Source organism: Rana temporaria, chromosome 2, assembly GCF_905171775.1.
Source record: "Rana temporaria chromosome 2, aRanTem1.1, whole genome shotgun sequence".
Lineage (NCBI taxonomy): Eukaryota > Metazoa > Chordata > Amphibia > Anura > Ranidae > Rana > Rana temporaria.
In genome coordinates, this window is record NC_053490.1 from 48169299 (window position 1) to 48184075 (window position 14777).

At 41.8% G+C, this 14777-nt stretch overlaps 1 protein-coding gene across 1 annotated transcript in view; it reads left to right on the forward strand.

The window, feature by feature from the left end:
• Positions 1 to 14777, forward strand: part of PIWIL4 (piwi like RNA-mediated gene silencing 4) — a 356967-nt gene that overhangs the window by 209869 nt on the left and 132321 nt on the right. Inside the window, exon 10 of the mRNA XM_040340167.1 lies at positions 350 to 476. Coding sequence (XP_040196101.1) covers positions 350 to 476 — 127 coding nt within the window. The remainder of the gene's footprint in view (positions 1 to 349; positions 477 to 14777) is intronic.

A 14777-nucleotide genomic window follows, 5' to 3' on the forward strand; every position in this document is an offset into this window, starting at 1 on the left:
ATTACGAGCATTCTCCTGGAACGGATTATGCTCATAATCCAAGGTTCCACTTTATATTAATTGAGTTATTCAATACTTGGTGGTCTATTTATAAATGTTTTCACATAGGATTCATACAGCTCTCACCTACACATTTCTAATTGTATTAATTTTGATAAATGTGTGAATCTGGGGTGAAGGTAGTGTTACAACAGCCCAGGAACTAACAGTTTCTAAAGGAAAGGACAGCAATGACATCCTAAATGTTTTTATTTTTGCTGGGGCTGTAAACTGCTGTGAAGTATAAAGGTATCATATAGATAAATGAAATAATCTGAATGTATTGGGCTCTGTCTTCTTTTTTTTCCAGCAATACAATCTAGAGCTGACTGATTTATTCCAACCCATGCTGGTCAGTACCATGAAAGTTAAGAAGAAGGATGCAACTGATGTTCCCCGCGCTGTTCACCTGATTCCAGAACTGTGCTACCTTACTGGTATCAACCATCATTACATTAAACGCATTGCTGCAGAGGGTAGAAATAATAGGGGAACTTTAAAGTGGATACCAAGGTCACTGTTAACTTCTTTTGGGCTGGGTGATTTTTCTTTTGGCGTGCTTGTTTCATTGCCTCAGTGCTGCAGCTAATTTTTGTCTTCGGCCTCATTCACACAGGCGGACTCCGTCGCTACGGAGTCCGCCTTCTCCCGTCAGCTCAGCAGGAGATCAGTCCGCAGATCTCCGCTGAGCCGACAGATGACAAGCTCATCTCTGCTCACTGAGCGGGAAGGGGCTTGTCGGGCGCCGATGTCCTCCTATGGAGCCATCTGATGAAAACGGACAGCATGTCCGTTTTCATCAGATCTTACCCGATCTGCATGGAGGGATGGGGACGTGGCCCCCATACGTCTGTTTTTATCGGGTCGGATGTCAGCGGACATGTGTCCGCTGACATCTGACGCTCCATAGCGATGCATGGAGCGGCCTTCAGGTCCGTGACAGACGGACCCGAACGGCCCGTAGTGTGAATGAGGCCTTGAGGTTTAGACCAATCAATAATTGTTTTATTGGTCAAATGCACTGTTTTCTATATAAAAAAAGACTTAAAGCAGTAATAAACTAAAAAGCAAACATGTATTATATTGCAGCTTATCTGTTCTTAGATGTCTGCATTTTCTTTTTCAGTCTTTCTTTTATTTTCATCTGGTGATCCAGCTAGTAGTAAACCTGTTGTTTTTCGAAAGCCCAAGCTCTCTTGCAGACTGTATCAGTTTATAGGGTTGACAAAAGCCATTTAAAGCAGAGTTCTACCCAAAAGTGGAACTTCCGCTTTAAGCACTCCTCGCCCCCTGACTTGCCACATTTGGCATGTCATTTTTGGGGGTGGGGAGTCCTCTTTTTAGTAGGACTTCCTGTCCCACTTTCTCCTTCCAGGTCCTCGGCCACCTAGGTGACTCCTCCTCTCGTCCTAGACGGCCCCTCCCTGCCAGCGATCTTCTGGGACACAACACGTCCCAGAAGATCGCTGGCCAGTGGCAGAGCACGCACGCCCTGTCGTAAAGCAGTAAGCTGTCGGCCGGGTATGACGGCACCAAGGAGAGGAGCGGGGCTCTGTGCGGCCACATCGCTGGACCGTGGAACAGGTTAGTGTTGGTTTATTAAAAGTCAGCAACTATGCTTTTTGAAGCTGCTGACTTAAAAAACGGGTGTTTTAACACTGGCAGGGGTGCTTACAATTACATAGTCTAGTTGAAAAAAAGACACAAGTCTATCTAGTTCAACTAATTAAAGGGGGGAAGGGGGGAATGATACAATCCTATATACAGAATCCTATACCCACAGTTGACCCAGAGGAAGGCAAAAAAAAAAAAACACAGCAATGCATGATCCCATTTGCTCCAGCAGTGGAATAAAATCCTTCCCGATCCCTCAAGAGGCAATGATCAGCTGTTATTTATTTATGTAAAACCTCTGTCCTAAAAGGAAAACAAATGTTACTGTCACTGAATTAAATGTGTGAACTAGAGTTTGGCTTCCACTTGTTAATGTATTTAAATTGCTAGTACATCCTATACTAACTACCTCCTGAGACTGGCATTGTTCCTGCCTGCTGGGGAGCACTCTAATACATGAAGTGTGTTGCTAGCCAGATCACCAGGTAAAAAGAAAAGAAAACAAATGCAGTCACCGTATCTAATGATTGGTAAATTGAAATATATAAGATTTTTGGTTTTGGGTTTAATATGCTTTAAATACATTGTTTTATCTAAAGGAAGGTAAGGCAGAAATGGTCTTTTCAGGGGGCAGAAGTGGAAACTCCAGAAGATATTGTCTTTGAAATCCTATTGAGTTATCTGTAGATGGCATATTGAACCTACCAGCATGCACTCAGTGTTGAAATAATAATCAGTTTGTGGTGCACAAAAACATTTAACACTGAGCTCCAGGAATTATATGTATTGGATATTTACATAGGTCCAGCTTGGCACAGTGTATGTATGCATTTCCTATATTGTATTTCCTGCTCATAAAGGTTAAAATCACTGTAGGAGTTACACAAAAAAACTGTGATGCGGGTAAACCGCAGCGCATCAGTTTGAAAGCAGCCTTGGGCCCCTTTCACACTGACAGTCCGACCAATTGGACCCTCCATTCACTTATAAATAGTGGCAGATATAAACTGACTTGTGTTCTACCTCCAATACGATCCGCTAAAAAGTATTGTGGACTGTGTCCATGTCAGCTCTGCATATGCAGAGCAGACACACATGCCATCCACTCGCTCGGCTCATTATGGCCCACGACCAGTTACCAAGTCGCTAAAGTGGCCCTCGCTCTTCAAAAGGTTGGGCACCCCTTATATACAATGTTTGTTTTACTAGTAAATGAGCACAATGAGTTACAATGAGCAACCCTTTGCATTGCTGTCACTGAGCATTATCGGTTTTCCATGAAGAGTGTAGTAAACATGATTTTTGTTTTAAGTAAGCTCATTATCGTAGTTGGTTTTCTGATGTATCTAGAGAATTAACCTGGAACTTCCTACAAATAGGTAAAGCATTAAATTGACAAATGTATCCAGAAACGTTACAACTGTGCTAAAGTCAGAAATTCTGTTCAGTTCACATTAATCATTGACTTGTGCGAGATTTTTCAGAATGTGATTGCAGCATCCCTATAGACCAAGGGGAGTGGGCATTGACAAATTCCAAGCACTGAATAGAGCAGGAAAGTGTAGAGTGAGGAGAGGAAAGATCTGAAAGAAATAGATAGAGAAATGAATAGTAATGTTATCAGTGTGATTAAATGTCTTCCAAGCATAAATAATATTACTAGAAAATCTTCAATACATTAAAATGGCTCAAAACGATACATTCCCACAATACAAGATTAATGCAAGCAGTTCCAAAGTGTTACTAAACCCACAACAGTAAAATCAGTTTGTATATGCAGTAAAGCATGCTGGTTATTCTCTTATAATCAAAACTGGTGCTGCGCTCCTGAAGAAACAGTGTCAGTATCCCTTTAAGGGAGTTATTTACAAAAGGCAAATCCTCTTTGCACTACAAGTGCAAAGTGCACTTGGAAGTGCAGTCGCTGTAGATCCGAGGGGGACATGCAAGGAAAATAAAAAACAGCATTTTAGCTTGCTCATGATTGGATAATAAAATCAGCAGAGCTTCCCCTCATTTCAGATCTACCCCTCAGATTTACAGCAACTGCACTTCCAAGTGCACTTTGCACTTGTAGTTTGCACTTGGTGCAAAGTGGATTTTCCCCCTGAATCTGCATCTGCAAAGTTCAATTAAAATCAACTTGATATAAACGGTGATCAATCAGTCCTTTAAGGCCGAGTACTCACGGCAGGACATGTCCGATGAAAACGGTCTGCAGACCGTTTCCATCGGACATGTCTGGCCGGGGACTGCCCGGGGACTTCTGTTCGATGGCTATACACACCATCGAACAGAAGCCCGCGCGTAAACATTACGCGGGGCGTGTCCGCGGTGTCGCCGCGTCGATGACGCGGTGTCGCCGCGACAATGACGCGGCGACGTGGGCGGGCCGCCTTAAAAATGCTTCCACGCATGCGTCGAAGTCATTCGACGCATGCGAGGGATGCGGGCGGCAGGACATGTACGGTAGGTCTGTACAGACGACCGTACATGTCCGGGCGGACAGGTTTCCAGCGGACTGTTTTAAAACAAGTCCGGGAAACAGTTGTCCGCTGGAAACCTGTCCGATCCGTCCCAAAATGGTCCGCTCGGGCCAACACACGGCCAAACATGTCTGCTGAAACTGGTCTGCGGACCAGTTTCAGCAGACATGTTTGGTCGTGAGTACGGGGCCTCAGAGGTTGTAAACCTGAGAAGAATATGCATCACATACTAGCTCGTTTTGAAATCCTTTGAACGAAGCTGTTGCAGCGGTCCCCGCACACTGATGAAACGGTTTACATTTTACCCAGAGTTTTTCCGGGTTTGCGTGCTCCAGCGCTGTGATTGGCCAGAACCACGATGATGTCACTCCCGCTCATGTGTGTGGGAGCCGATGTTCACTGCACGGGCTCGGAAATGATGTCACTGGCTTGCAATGTAAATATCTCCTAAACTGTACAGGTTTAGGAGATATTTTCACAACCTATAGGTAAGCCTTATCATAATGTATGCAGAGGGAGTTTACTTCCTCTTTAAAAAGTCCTCAAGTGTATATCTGCTCGCTACCACTTCCACTTTCAACAATAGCAATACTTTATAGATGTATCCAAATGGGCATCTCCTTAAAATGGTGTCCACCTCTGTTTTCTAACATGCAGCATGCAGTGGTGATTATCCCTTCACCTGATGTGCCCTCACCTGGGGGAGAAAACCAACCAAAGGTCTATATTCCCCTTTTGCCTGAGTATTTTTGGACACTTCCCCTTTAAGAAATATTGTTGCACTAATAATTGATTTACATATATATAGTAACCACTTCCATGCAGGACATTTTCACCCCCTTCCTGCCCAGACCAATTTTTAGTTTTCAGCGCTGTTGCACTTTGAATAACAATTGCGCGGGCATGCAACACTGTACTGTTTATGTATATAATGTATTGTCGTTGTAATGGATATAAACTGTTTATGTATTTGTGACAACCCAACCGGCATTCCGGCCAGTGATATATAAAGTTCAGGCTCTCTTTAGTACCTTCAGCTTGAGAAAGGAGCGTGCATGCCCGGATATGGCACAGCGATTGCTCCAAAACGTGTCTGGGTCCCTGATGTCACTCCACCCAACACCGTCTCCTGCACGCTGAGGTTCACGGTGTGCTCCATCGCTTCAATACAGTGCCAGCAGACTTCATACACCAGCCCTGGGGCCACCAAAGTACATCAGCATTACTGGGGAATAAAAATCCCAGGCGTATGGATCCTTTTATGACAGACAAGCCCATGTTTTTATTTCTTGTGTGAGTAGCCCTGTTTAGGGGTCTAATAGATTTCACTGGTCCTACTACACTTTGAGACACTTTTCCTCTTTTCTGCTTCTGCGCGATTTCCCTCTCTGGGGTTCTGGGATTATGTATTTTCTCCCTTATGGTTACATCAGCTCTTCCTCTCCTTATGGTTATCTCCAATCATCCAAATCACAAAAAGGAAAAGCTGTACATAGTGCTTATCCTTTTTAACGTAAACCGTTTTTATTTACTATATCTATAGTAAAAAACACTCACATTTTCCTGGTGCTATGAGCGCACCAAGTTATACACAGCATATAATCCACATAACTCGGGTATGCAATCGCCAAACAATGTGTGTTACTGCAATCCTCTCCCACTGTGTGCCTCAACGTAATGTCAGACTGGCCCCTCCCCTACGCATTACGCCACAGGGACATGTGGCTTCCTCAGGGGAATATCCTGATTTAGGGGGATGATTTTAAAAAGTATAAGCACTATGTCCAGATTTCTCTTTTTGTGATTTGGATGATTGGAGACAACCACGGGAGAGGAACTGAATGATCACCATTTATATCAAGTTAATTTTGATTTATAATTCAATTTTTGGACACTGTTTTAATTGTATGGTGTTTATGCAGATTTAAAGAGATACTTAGACTGTTTCTTCAGGAGCGTGGCACCAATTTTGATTATAATTGTGCGCATTGGTATACTTTCATGAGTGTGTGTATAGTTGTTTTAGCGATCCACATATAAGTAGATATAGTTTTACATAGCAGCGGCGCACAAGTACACATTGATGTTTGTTAAAACTCACTATGGAACCTAAGGGGCTAATACTCTGCATTATGTAAAAAGGCTGTTTCATACTGTTTTCTCTGAGCCTCCTCTTCCACTGTCCCCAATCCATCTGCTTGTAGAACAGAGCCTTAAGGGTAGTCTGCACAAGCTCAGTTTGGTGTGTATTGCTAGAGTTTTTTTTTATTTCTTAAGAGAGTGCATGTGATTAGCAAAGGACCCATCAGCACTGTCCAGACAGAAGGTCAAGGGTCCTGCAGCCTCATACGTCAATTGGGGGGGAATGAAACCTCCTCCTACAAGCTTTAACCAGTGCTCTGCTGGACACTGATAGAAGTCACTAGACTGCTTTAACTGCTGATGAGAAAGGGTATTTAGCAGTTAACATTTACTAAAATAATTGCATTTCCATGTTCTGTGTACTGTGGGAGACCAGATATAGTGAATGCAGGCTTCTGGGTTTCGTAACACTTTAAGCATTATGCCTTGTACACACGGCCGGTTTTCCTGGCAGGAATACCGCAGTTTTCCCAACAGGAAAACCACTGAAAAAACCTTGGGGGGGGGGGGGCGATTGGGGGAGACACGTTCTCTTTTTTCCCTGGTGGTTTTTAAGCCGGCAGTTTCCATATGGGGAAAACCTGCGGCGCAGCACACACAGCCAGGTTTCCCGACCAAAGCTCTCAAAGCATTTTTTCTGTCGGGAAACCTGGCCGTGTGTAGGGGGGAAAAAAGCTACAGAGCAGGTTCTTGGTTTTCCCCTTGGTTTTCCCGGTGGACTTTTTTGCCCCACAGCTATGACTTGTTAAAGCAACAAAAGCCCTAATAAAGCAGTCCTTTTATAATTTATGCAAGTCATAGTAATATTTATAGTTAATAGTAATAGGTATAGATAATAATAGTTAAGTTTAGTTTTTAATATTAATGGATTTCAGGAGCATACTCCAGGATTAAGAGCCACACTGATAAATCAAATCACCTCAGTCCTTTCACCATGGAATGTGTCAATGCAGATGTTGAACAGAATTGGAGAGTGTAACGGAACGTCCCACACGCCACTTGAGTGCTTCCGTCATATACCGCTCGCTTCCTATCAGTCTGGATATAGATATCATATATTCCAACTGCTCTCAAGCACACAAGACGATACTTGTTTGTGTGCTGAACATGGAGTGTTTAATATAACCAAGAATACAACCTTATATACAGTTTAAAGAGGAGGTAACCAGAACATAAATTAACATGAACTAATTAACTAATCATTTGCCCAGACTAGGCGACTCAGGAAGACGTCACGTCTCCTCGCTCACCTGCTATACAATACACATTATCATAAGTGTAAACACAGGACATCTTCACACAATAGCAGGGTCAATTAGCACAGAGAACAGACAGATGGCTGGAGGTGAGGACATTAGCATCTAACAGTATGTGTCCCAACAGTATGAATGAGTCACTCTTACAATTAACCCATTGAGTTCAGAATCAACAAACAATAAATAGTTCTTTACAGATATCCTGGAAAATATTGTGGATAATAATTACATAATAATCCCATCTCAGGTAGTCCAAGATATCATTTCTCAGTCATCCTCTGCCCCTTGTGGAGATAGGATGATTTTAGACATAAGAGGGTCCGGGGATGTCCCGGGTGAGTCTGTTACAGAGACCATCATATTTTAATTTCATCATTCAATCCCATGTTTCCAGGAAGACTGGAAGTTTTCTCCCAGCACAGCACAGTTTCAATTTTGTGCTAGTATTCTTAAATGATGGACATGCCTGTGAAATCTCTTTGAAGATTTCTTTCTATGGGGGTTTCCCTATGGATTTACCACTTGTTTCCATACATAGCTGCTGGGGAAAGGAAAATGCTTTATCTATATCAGTCACCTATGGCCTTTCGGCCAAGAGAAAACAGTACCTGACCCCCGCTTGAAAGAAAAAGGAAGACCTGTAATCTCTGGATCCTGCGGGCAGTGCTCACAAGGATATCCGGCAATGCTACTGGCAGGGTGCTTTACAGGCTCAGAGCCATGATCCCCTGTGGGGAAATCATTTTCCAGAAGGCCCATTTGGGGCCACTATCTCCCTAGCGCCAGTTGGCTCCATTGGCAGGTCTCTCTAGTTTTTTTTTCCTCTAAATACAATCCCGATGAAGTTGAAACACTAAAATATACATACAAACAGAAAGCGATGATTTGAAAATCTTATAAACCCATATCAAATGTTTAAACTGAGAAAATCAAGGTCATTTTGAAATTGATAGTAGCAACATGTCTTAAAAATGTTGAAATAAGACCATTGCAGCCAGCTAAGCTCCCGGACTCTTCCACTCCAAAGCCATGCTGCTGTCATAGATGTAGTATGTGGTTTAACATTGTTCTGCTGAATTGAACAAGGCAATCCCCTGAAAAAGATGTTGTCTGGATGGAAGCATATGCTGCTCTTGAACCTTGATTTATCTTTCAGTATTGATGGTGCCTTTCCAGATGTGAAATCTATAGGCTTTTGAACTGAGCACTGATAACAAGCCAGAAATTCCTTTTCCCCTTTAGTTTGGAGGACGTGGCACCCATGATTGCTAGAAAGAAGGTCATAGAACAGTGTTCCACTTTGCAACACACCAATTTAAATTAGCTTTGGCACAAAGAATATGGGGGTGCTTCCAGATCCTATTCAGATGTGGCTTCTTCTTTGCACGATAGAGCTTTACCTTACGTTTTTGGATGGAATAGAGAACTGCGTTCATTGACAGTGATTTCCAGCTGAGGGCCCAAAGATCATGGGCATGCAATGTTTTGTGTGCACAGAGATTTCTCCAGATTCTCTGAATCCTTTGATATTATGCACTATAGGTGATAATATATATAAATAAAGTCTTTGCAATTTTATATTGAGGAACAACATCCTGCAATTTTTCGACTCAGCTTTTTTACGGATTGGTGAATCACTGCCCATCTTTACTTCTGAGACACTCAGGGACTTCTAGATCAGGGGAGGGCAACCTGCAGCCCACATTGGGCCCTGGACGGCTGTAGCCCAACACAAAAACATAACGTTTCTTAACTACTTCCCTACTGGGCAAATTCTAACATTTCTCTCCTACATGTACAAATAATATTGTTTTTTGCTCGGAAATTACTTATTTTATATATTTTATTTAGGGCCATCAATAGTGTCATATAGTAAATGCATAAACGTCATAGCCATCATAATAGGATAATAAAAAACATTTATTCCATAACATGATACATAATAAAGAACAGAATAGCATGATGACACAATGATGGCCTGCTGGCCTAGAGACACAATCATAACATAAAAACCACATCAGACTAGTTTGCAACCTATTTCCATTATAAATTGTAGATTGGCAAATTCCAGTAAACCATGGTAATGATAATGAAGATGAAAAGCTGGCAGGGAAAAGCATCTATATAGCTTGACGCATTTCGTAGCTGTAGCGCTACTCTTCAGGAGCAGATGCATAGGATATGTCTATAAATATTAAAGGTAAATATAGTAATGAATGGTCATGTAATGACACGGTTAAACTGTAGAAAAAATATATAGATTATATTGCTCATACTTGCAAGTCATAGCGGAGTCTGGTCATGGACCTGGATATTAGTGGCAGGCCGAAGGTCAATCAGCACCGGAACCTGAGGCGGCAAACCCCAGAACCAAAGGGTGGAACTAGCACTAGGAAAGAGCATTACAATGGCCCTATCACCAGACATTACCATAGTTTAATGCTATGCTATTTTCTGTGGCTGCACGCTTCATCAAAAAGTCCCAAATTTAGTTTCCTCTCTCAAAACTGCTAGGGAGCATACACACAGCCGGTTTTCCCGAATAACATGGCAGTTTTCCCGTTGGGAAAACCGATCGTGTGTACAAGGCATTAGTGCTCTGGACTGAGACAAGTACACACTATAGAGGGATATTCTTTGTTCATATTTCATGTCTGAGGTTTACAGTCACATTAACCACTTGCCTATAGAGCACTCTTACCCCCTTCCTGCCCAGGCTTTCAGCGCTGTCGCACTTTGAATGACAATTGCGCAGTCATGCAACACTGTAACCAAATACATTTTGTATCCTTTTCTTCACACAAATAGTTTTCTTTTGGTGGTATTTAACCACGGCTGTGTTTTTTACAAAAAAAAAGAAGACAGAAAATGTTGGGGAAAAAACATTTTTTTCTTACTTTCTGTCAGTACATTTTGTAAATAAGTAATTTCCTTCGCTGATTGGCTGCACTCATGGGCACTGATGAGGTGGCACTTATGGGCACTGATTAGGTGGCACCGATGAGAAGGCACTAATATTCTGCACTGATGGACACTGAAAGGTGGCACCGATATGCGGCACTGATGAGCACTGATAGGTGGCACGAATAGGCGGCACTGATGGACACAGATAGGCAGCACTGATGGGAGGCACCGATGGGCAGTACTGATGAGCAGGCACTGATGTACACTGAAAGGCAGCAGTGACTGGCATCACTAATGGGGGGCTTTACTGTAATCAGGCCACTGATGATCAGTGCCCTGATTTTATGTCCGGGTGTTACCTGCAAGGAGATGCCACTTACACTCTGCATATGTGAGGCGAACAGAGCCGATTACTGGCACTTCGTGTTTTCATGTGACCAGCTGTGATTGGACACAGCCGATCATATGATTAACGAGCTGCGTGCAAGAGCGGCTGTTCTGGGCGCCATCATATGACGTCCACCCAGGACGAGAGCCGCACTGTTACTTCCGTCATTTGTGTTAAAGTAAATAAATATTATTTTTCAAAATAAGCATCTTTTTTTTGTTATAATTCATAGTTAGAAGTCGTGATTTCATGGAACAGGGTGGAGCAAGCATCCACTCCGACATAGTAATAGGAAAAATAATTTTGAAGCAATAATCCTAATTTTCAAAAGCTACAGTTTACATGGTGTAACTTTAAAGTTTTTATTTATCGCAGATAAAACAAGCCCCTGTCTTCATATTGCCAAGTTCAAAATAGTGGATTTAATTTAAGGACCAGTGAAATTTTCCATTCTTGACCATCTTGTTCTTCATTATGGAGTGTAGCAAGACATCATTTTCTTGACAGAACTTCAGTATGTCTTTGCAAGTCAAGTTCCCTAAAACACTTCTACTGGCACAGGACTAGCGGGCTGTGATTCAATGGCCCACTGATGAATGGTTTATTGTGCATCTCTTTAATGCACAGAAGATGTTGACACACTGCACAGCCAGAAGGTTTGTGTCATTAAATATTTAGCTAACACTCATAAAATAGACACTGCATACATGCCAGCAATGCTGTCAGTCGCCCACTCAACATCAAAACTAATTTGTCAGTCTATTATAAGTAGGTTGTACTTTGATAAGTAACTGATTGGGTGCCAAGCAGTGTCTGATATGTTTTTCCTTTATTTGGTAGCACAGCTAATACAATCAACTGCCAACATACCAAAAGAAAATAGTTACAATATATGCATTATTAAAAATGGACAATTTAAATGGACATGTTAAATGCATATTTGACATCAGTAGAGCACATAAATGCGTTGCCAGTTTAGATTTAAAAAAAGTTTGCTTTAAAGTGGAAACATGTACCTTATTGCGTCAATACTGTAGGCGAGTGAGCCCTAACTCCTTCTTTGATAGTAAACCTAGAATTATTCTAATATATACAGGACAGATGGAAGTCTAAACACTCGTTAGAGGACAATGCAGGTTTTCCCAATTCATTAGGTACACTGGCGTTCTATCTCTTCGTTGGTCCTGCAGGCAGCTGTGACAACCCAACTATGCTCCAGTTGACACAGCACTTCATGTCAGGCTATTCTGTTTGGGGATTCCTTGCAGAGGTATTGGGACCAGAGGTGTCTGCCTCTCTGAAGATTTACTTTTTGTGAGTGACTAGCAGGCTTTGTGCTCTCTTAAAGAGGTATTCCGGCCTCCCCATCCAAAAATTAAGTCGGTACTGTAGCTGCTGACTTTTAATATTAGGACACTTGCCTGTCCTGGAATCCAGCGATGTCCGCATCTCGGCTTATGTTTCCATAAGCTGTCGAGTGCTTCACAGCCGAGTCCCTACTTTGTGCTTTGCTCCCTTACTGGCCTAAGCAGCAGGGGGAGGAGGAGGAGGAGGGGGCCAGACTTCTCACTTCCACGTCGAGGTCCGACGGAAGTGAGGACAGGGTACCTATCGAAAAGAAATGTGGGGGGGGGGGGGGACAGATAAGCGTGGAACTCAGCTTTAAGGTTTTAATTTCCCTAAGGCTGTGTGTGTAAACTGACTACAGGTGAGGTTGTTTCTCACTGGCCTTTTCCAAAGGGGATCCAGACCTTTCCCTTTATTCCGAACTTACTAAAAGGGAAAATGTGTGCATGCTTTTTTAAACTGGCAGCCAGGCATTACTTCTTCCTTAAATGATAAGTTCACTTTTTTCTAAATTCCAGGTTCCCTAGGTACCAATATACAATTATTGTACTACTTTTGCAGAAATAAAAAAGCGTTCTATTTATCTTCCACTTACCTCGGTGTCCACCTAGCTGTAAAAAAAATACTTTTCCATTGCTTCCGTTGGGCGTGACACAGGAAGGAGTTTACCAGTTGACCTCATTAGCACACACCCTTTTCCCTTCCAGCAGATCTCTACCACCCACTTCATCGGGTGCAGGCTTGCCCAATGCAACCAGTGAATTCAGTTCTCTCTAAATACACACTATAGATCATCATCCATTTGGCAGAGTGTGCAGGAGCTGAGTGATCAGATAACAGCCTATGTGGATAGAGCTGTGATATTGAAAACAGAAGTATGTCCTGAGCTCTGTAAAGCTCACCATACACTAATAGATCTGCTAGCAATATGTTAGCTACATCTATAACTAAAAAAATCGCCATGTTCCATCGAAAAAACACACATAAACAGAGAGTCATACTGATGGCCTGTGGCTCTGTCCAAATCAGACTTATGCTACATTGATTGGACTGTTGATTGATTTATTGTTGGAATCATAGAGCAGACAGAACCTCGTTAGGTACTTTTCATTCTTATTTTCATTTATTTTTCTATTGCTTTTGAAGACTGTGTTTGTAATATAATTTTTGGAAAATATTTAACTTGCACCATTTCTATTATTTATTACAGACATTTGCATAGTGTCGACAATTTACTTTAGAGCTTTCCATACTGTACATTAGCATCAGCACCTGTCTTCAAGGAGCTTACAGTCCAAGGTCCTTAACACACACACACATGCACCAATTTACGCAGGAACCTCCAGTTAACCTAGCAACATGTCTTTAGAGTGTATGGGAAAAATTATGTACCTGGAGGAAGCCCTCACATGCACAGGTTTAATCCTAGACAGAACACCAGTGCTGCAAGGTAAAAGTGCTGGCCATTGTTCTGTCCTGTTTTTCTGGTCTTTTCATTACATTAAATGTAAGAATTGTTAAGCTGTATGTCTAAATGCTAGATTAGCAGAGAGTTGGGTCTATTCACAGTACAGCTCTGCATGTTACTTCATTGTTCTGCCTATGCGGAGGGGGGTGGGTGCCTTTCCTCCAATCAGCTCACACAATGTAAGTCCAGACTCTGTGCTGCTGAAACAAAATAAAAATTTGTATCATGATCTGCACTTTTCAAAGAGTGTAAAAAGGGAAAGACAGTAGGTATACATCTAAAGCTTATATAGGGAGATTTGTTTAATCTCTGTGTACCATCTGAGTCTGTTCACTTCAATGGGTATAGAAGAGGGTTTACATCAACTTTAAAGAATCCCTGTCTCTTTGAAGAGAATTTTAGTAAAAAGTTTCACCAAAACAGAACAAATCTGTTTCTTTTCTAAGTGAGATTTAAAATGAATGTCCGCCATTTTTATTGTGCACAACACTTGTGGTTCCCTGAGCTCAGGAAAGCCAAGGATTTTATGCTTGAGGACTTTTAAGCTAATAAACATCCATGTGCATAAGGTTGGGTTACTTAAAGCCTTGTTTAGGGACACCTCCTTAACCACTTAAGCCCCGGACCTTTAGGCAGCTAAATGCCCAGGCCAGGTTTTGCGATTCGGCACTGCGTCGCTTTAACTGACAATTGCGTGCAACGTGGCTCCCAAACAAAATTGTCGTCCTTTTTTCCCCACAAATAGAGCTTTCTTTTGGTGGTATTTGATCACCTCTGCGGTTTTTATTTTTTGCGCTATAAACAAAAATAGAGCAACAATTTTGAAAAAAAAATCAATATTTTTTTACTTTTTGCTATAATAAATATCACCCAAAAACATATATAAAATTTTCTTTTTTTTTCTCAGTTTAGGCCGATACGTATTCTTCTACCTATTTTGGTAAAAAAAAAAAACAATAAGCATTTATCGATTGGTTTGCGCAAAATTTATAGCGTTTACAAAATAGGGCATAGTTTTATTGCATTTTTATTATTTCTTTTTTTTTACTACTACTAATGGCGGCGATCAGCGATTTTTTTCATGAACGCGACATTATGGCGGACACTTCGGACAATTCTGACACATTTTTGGG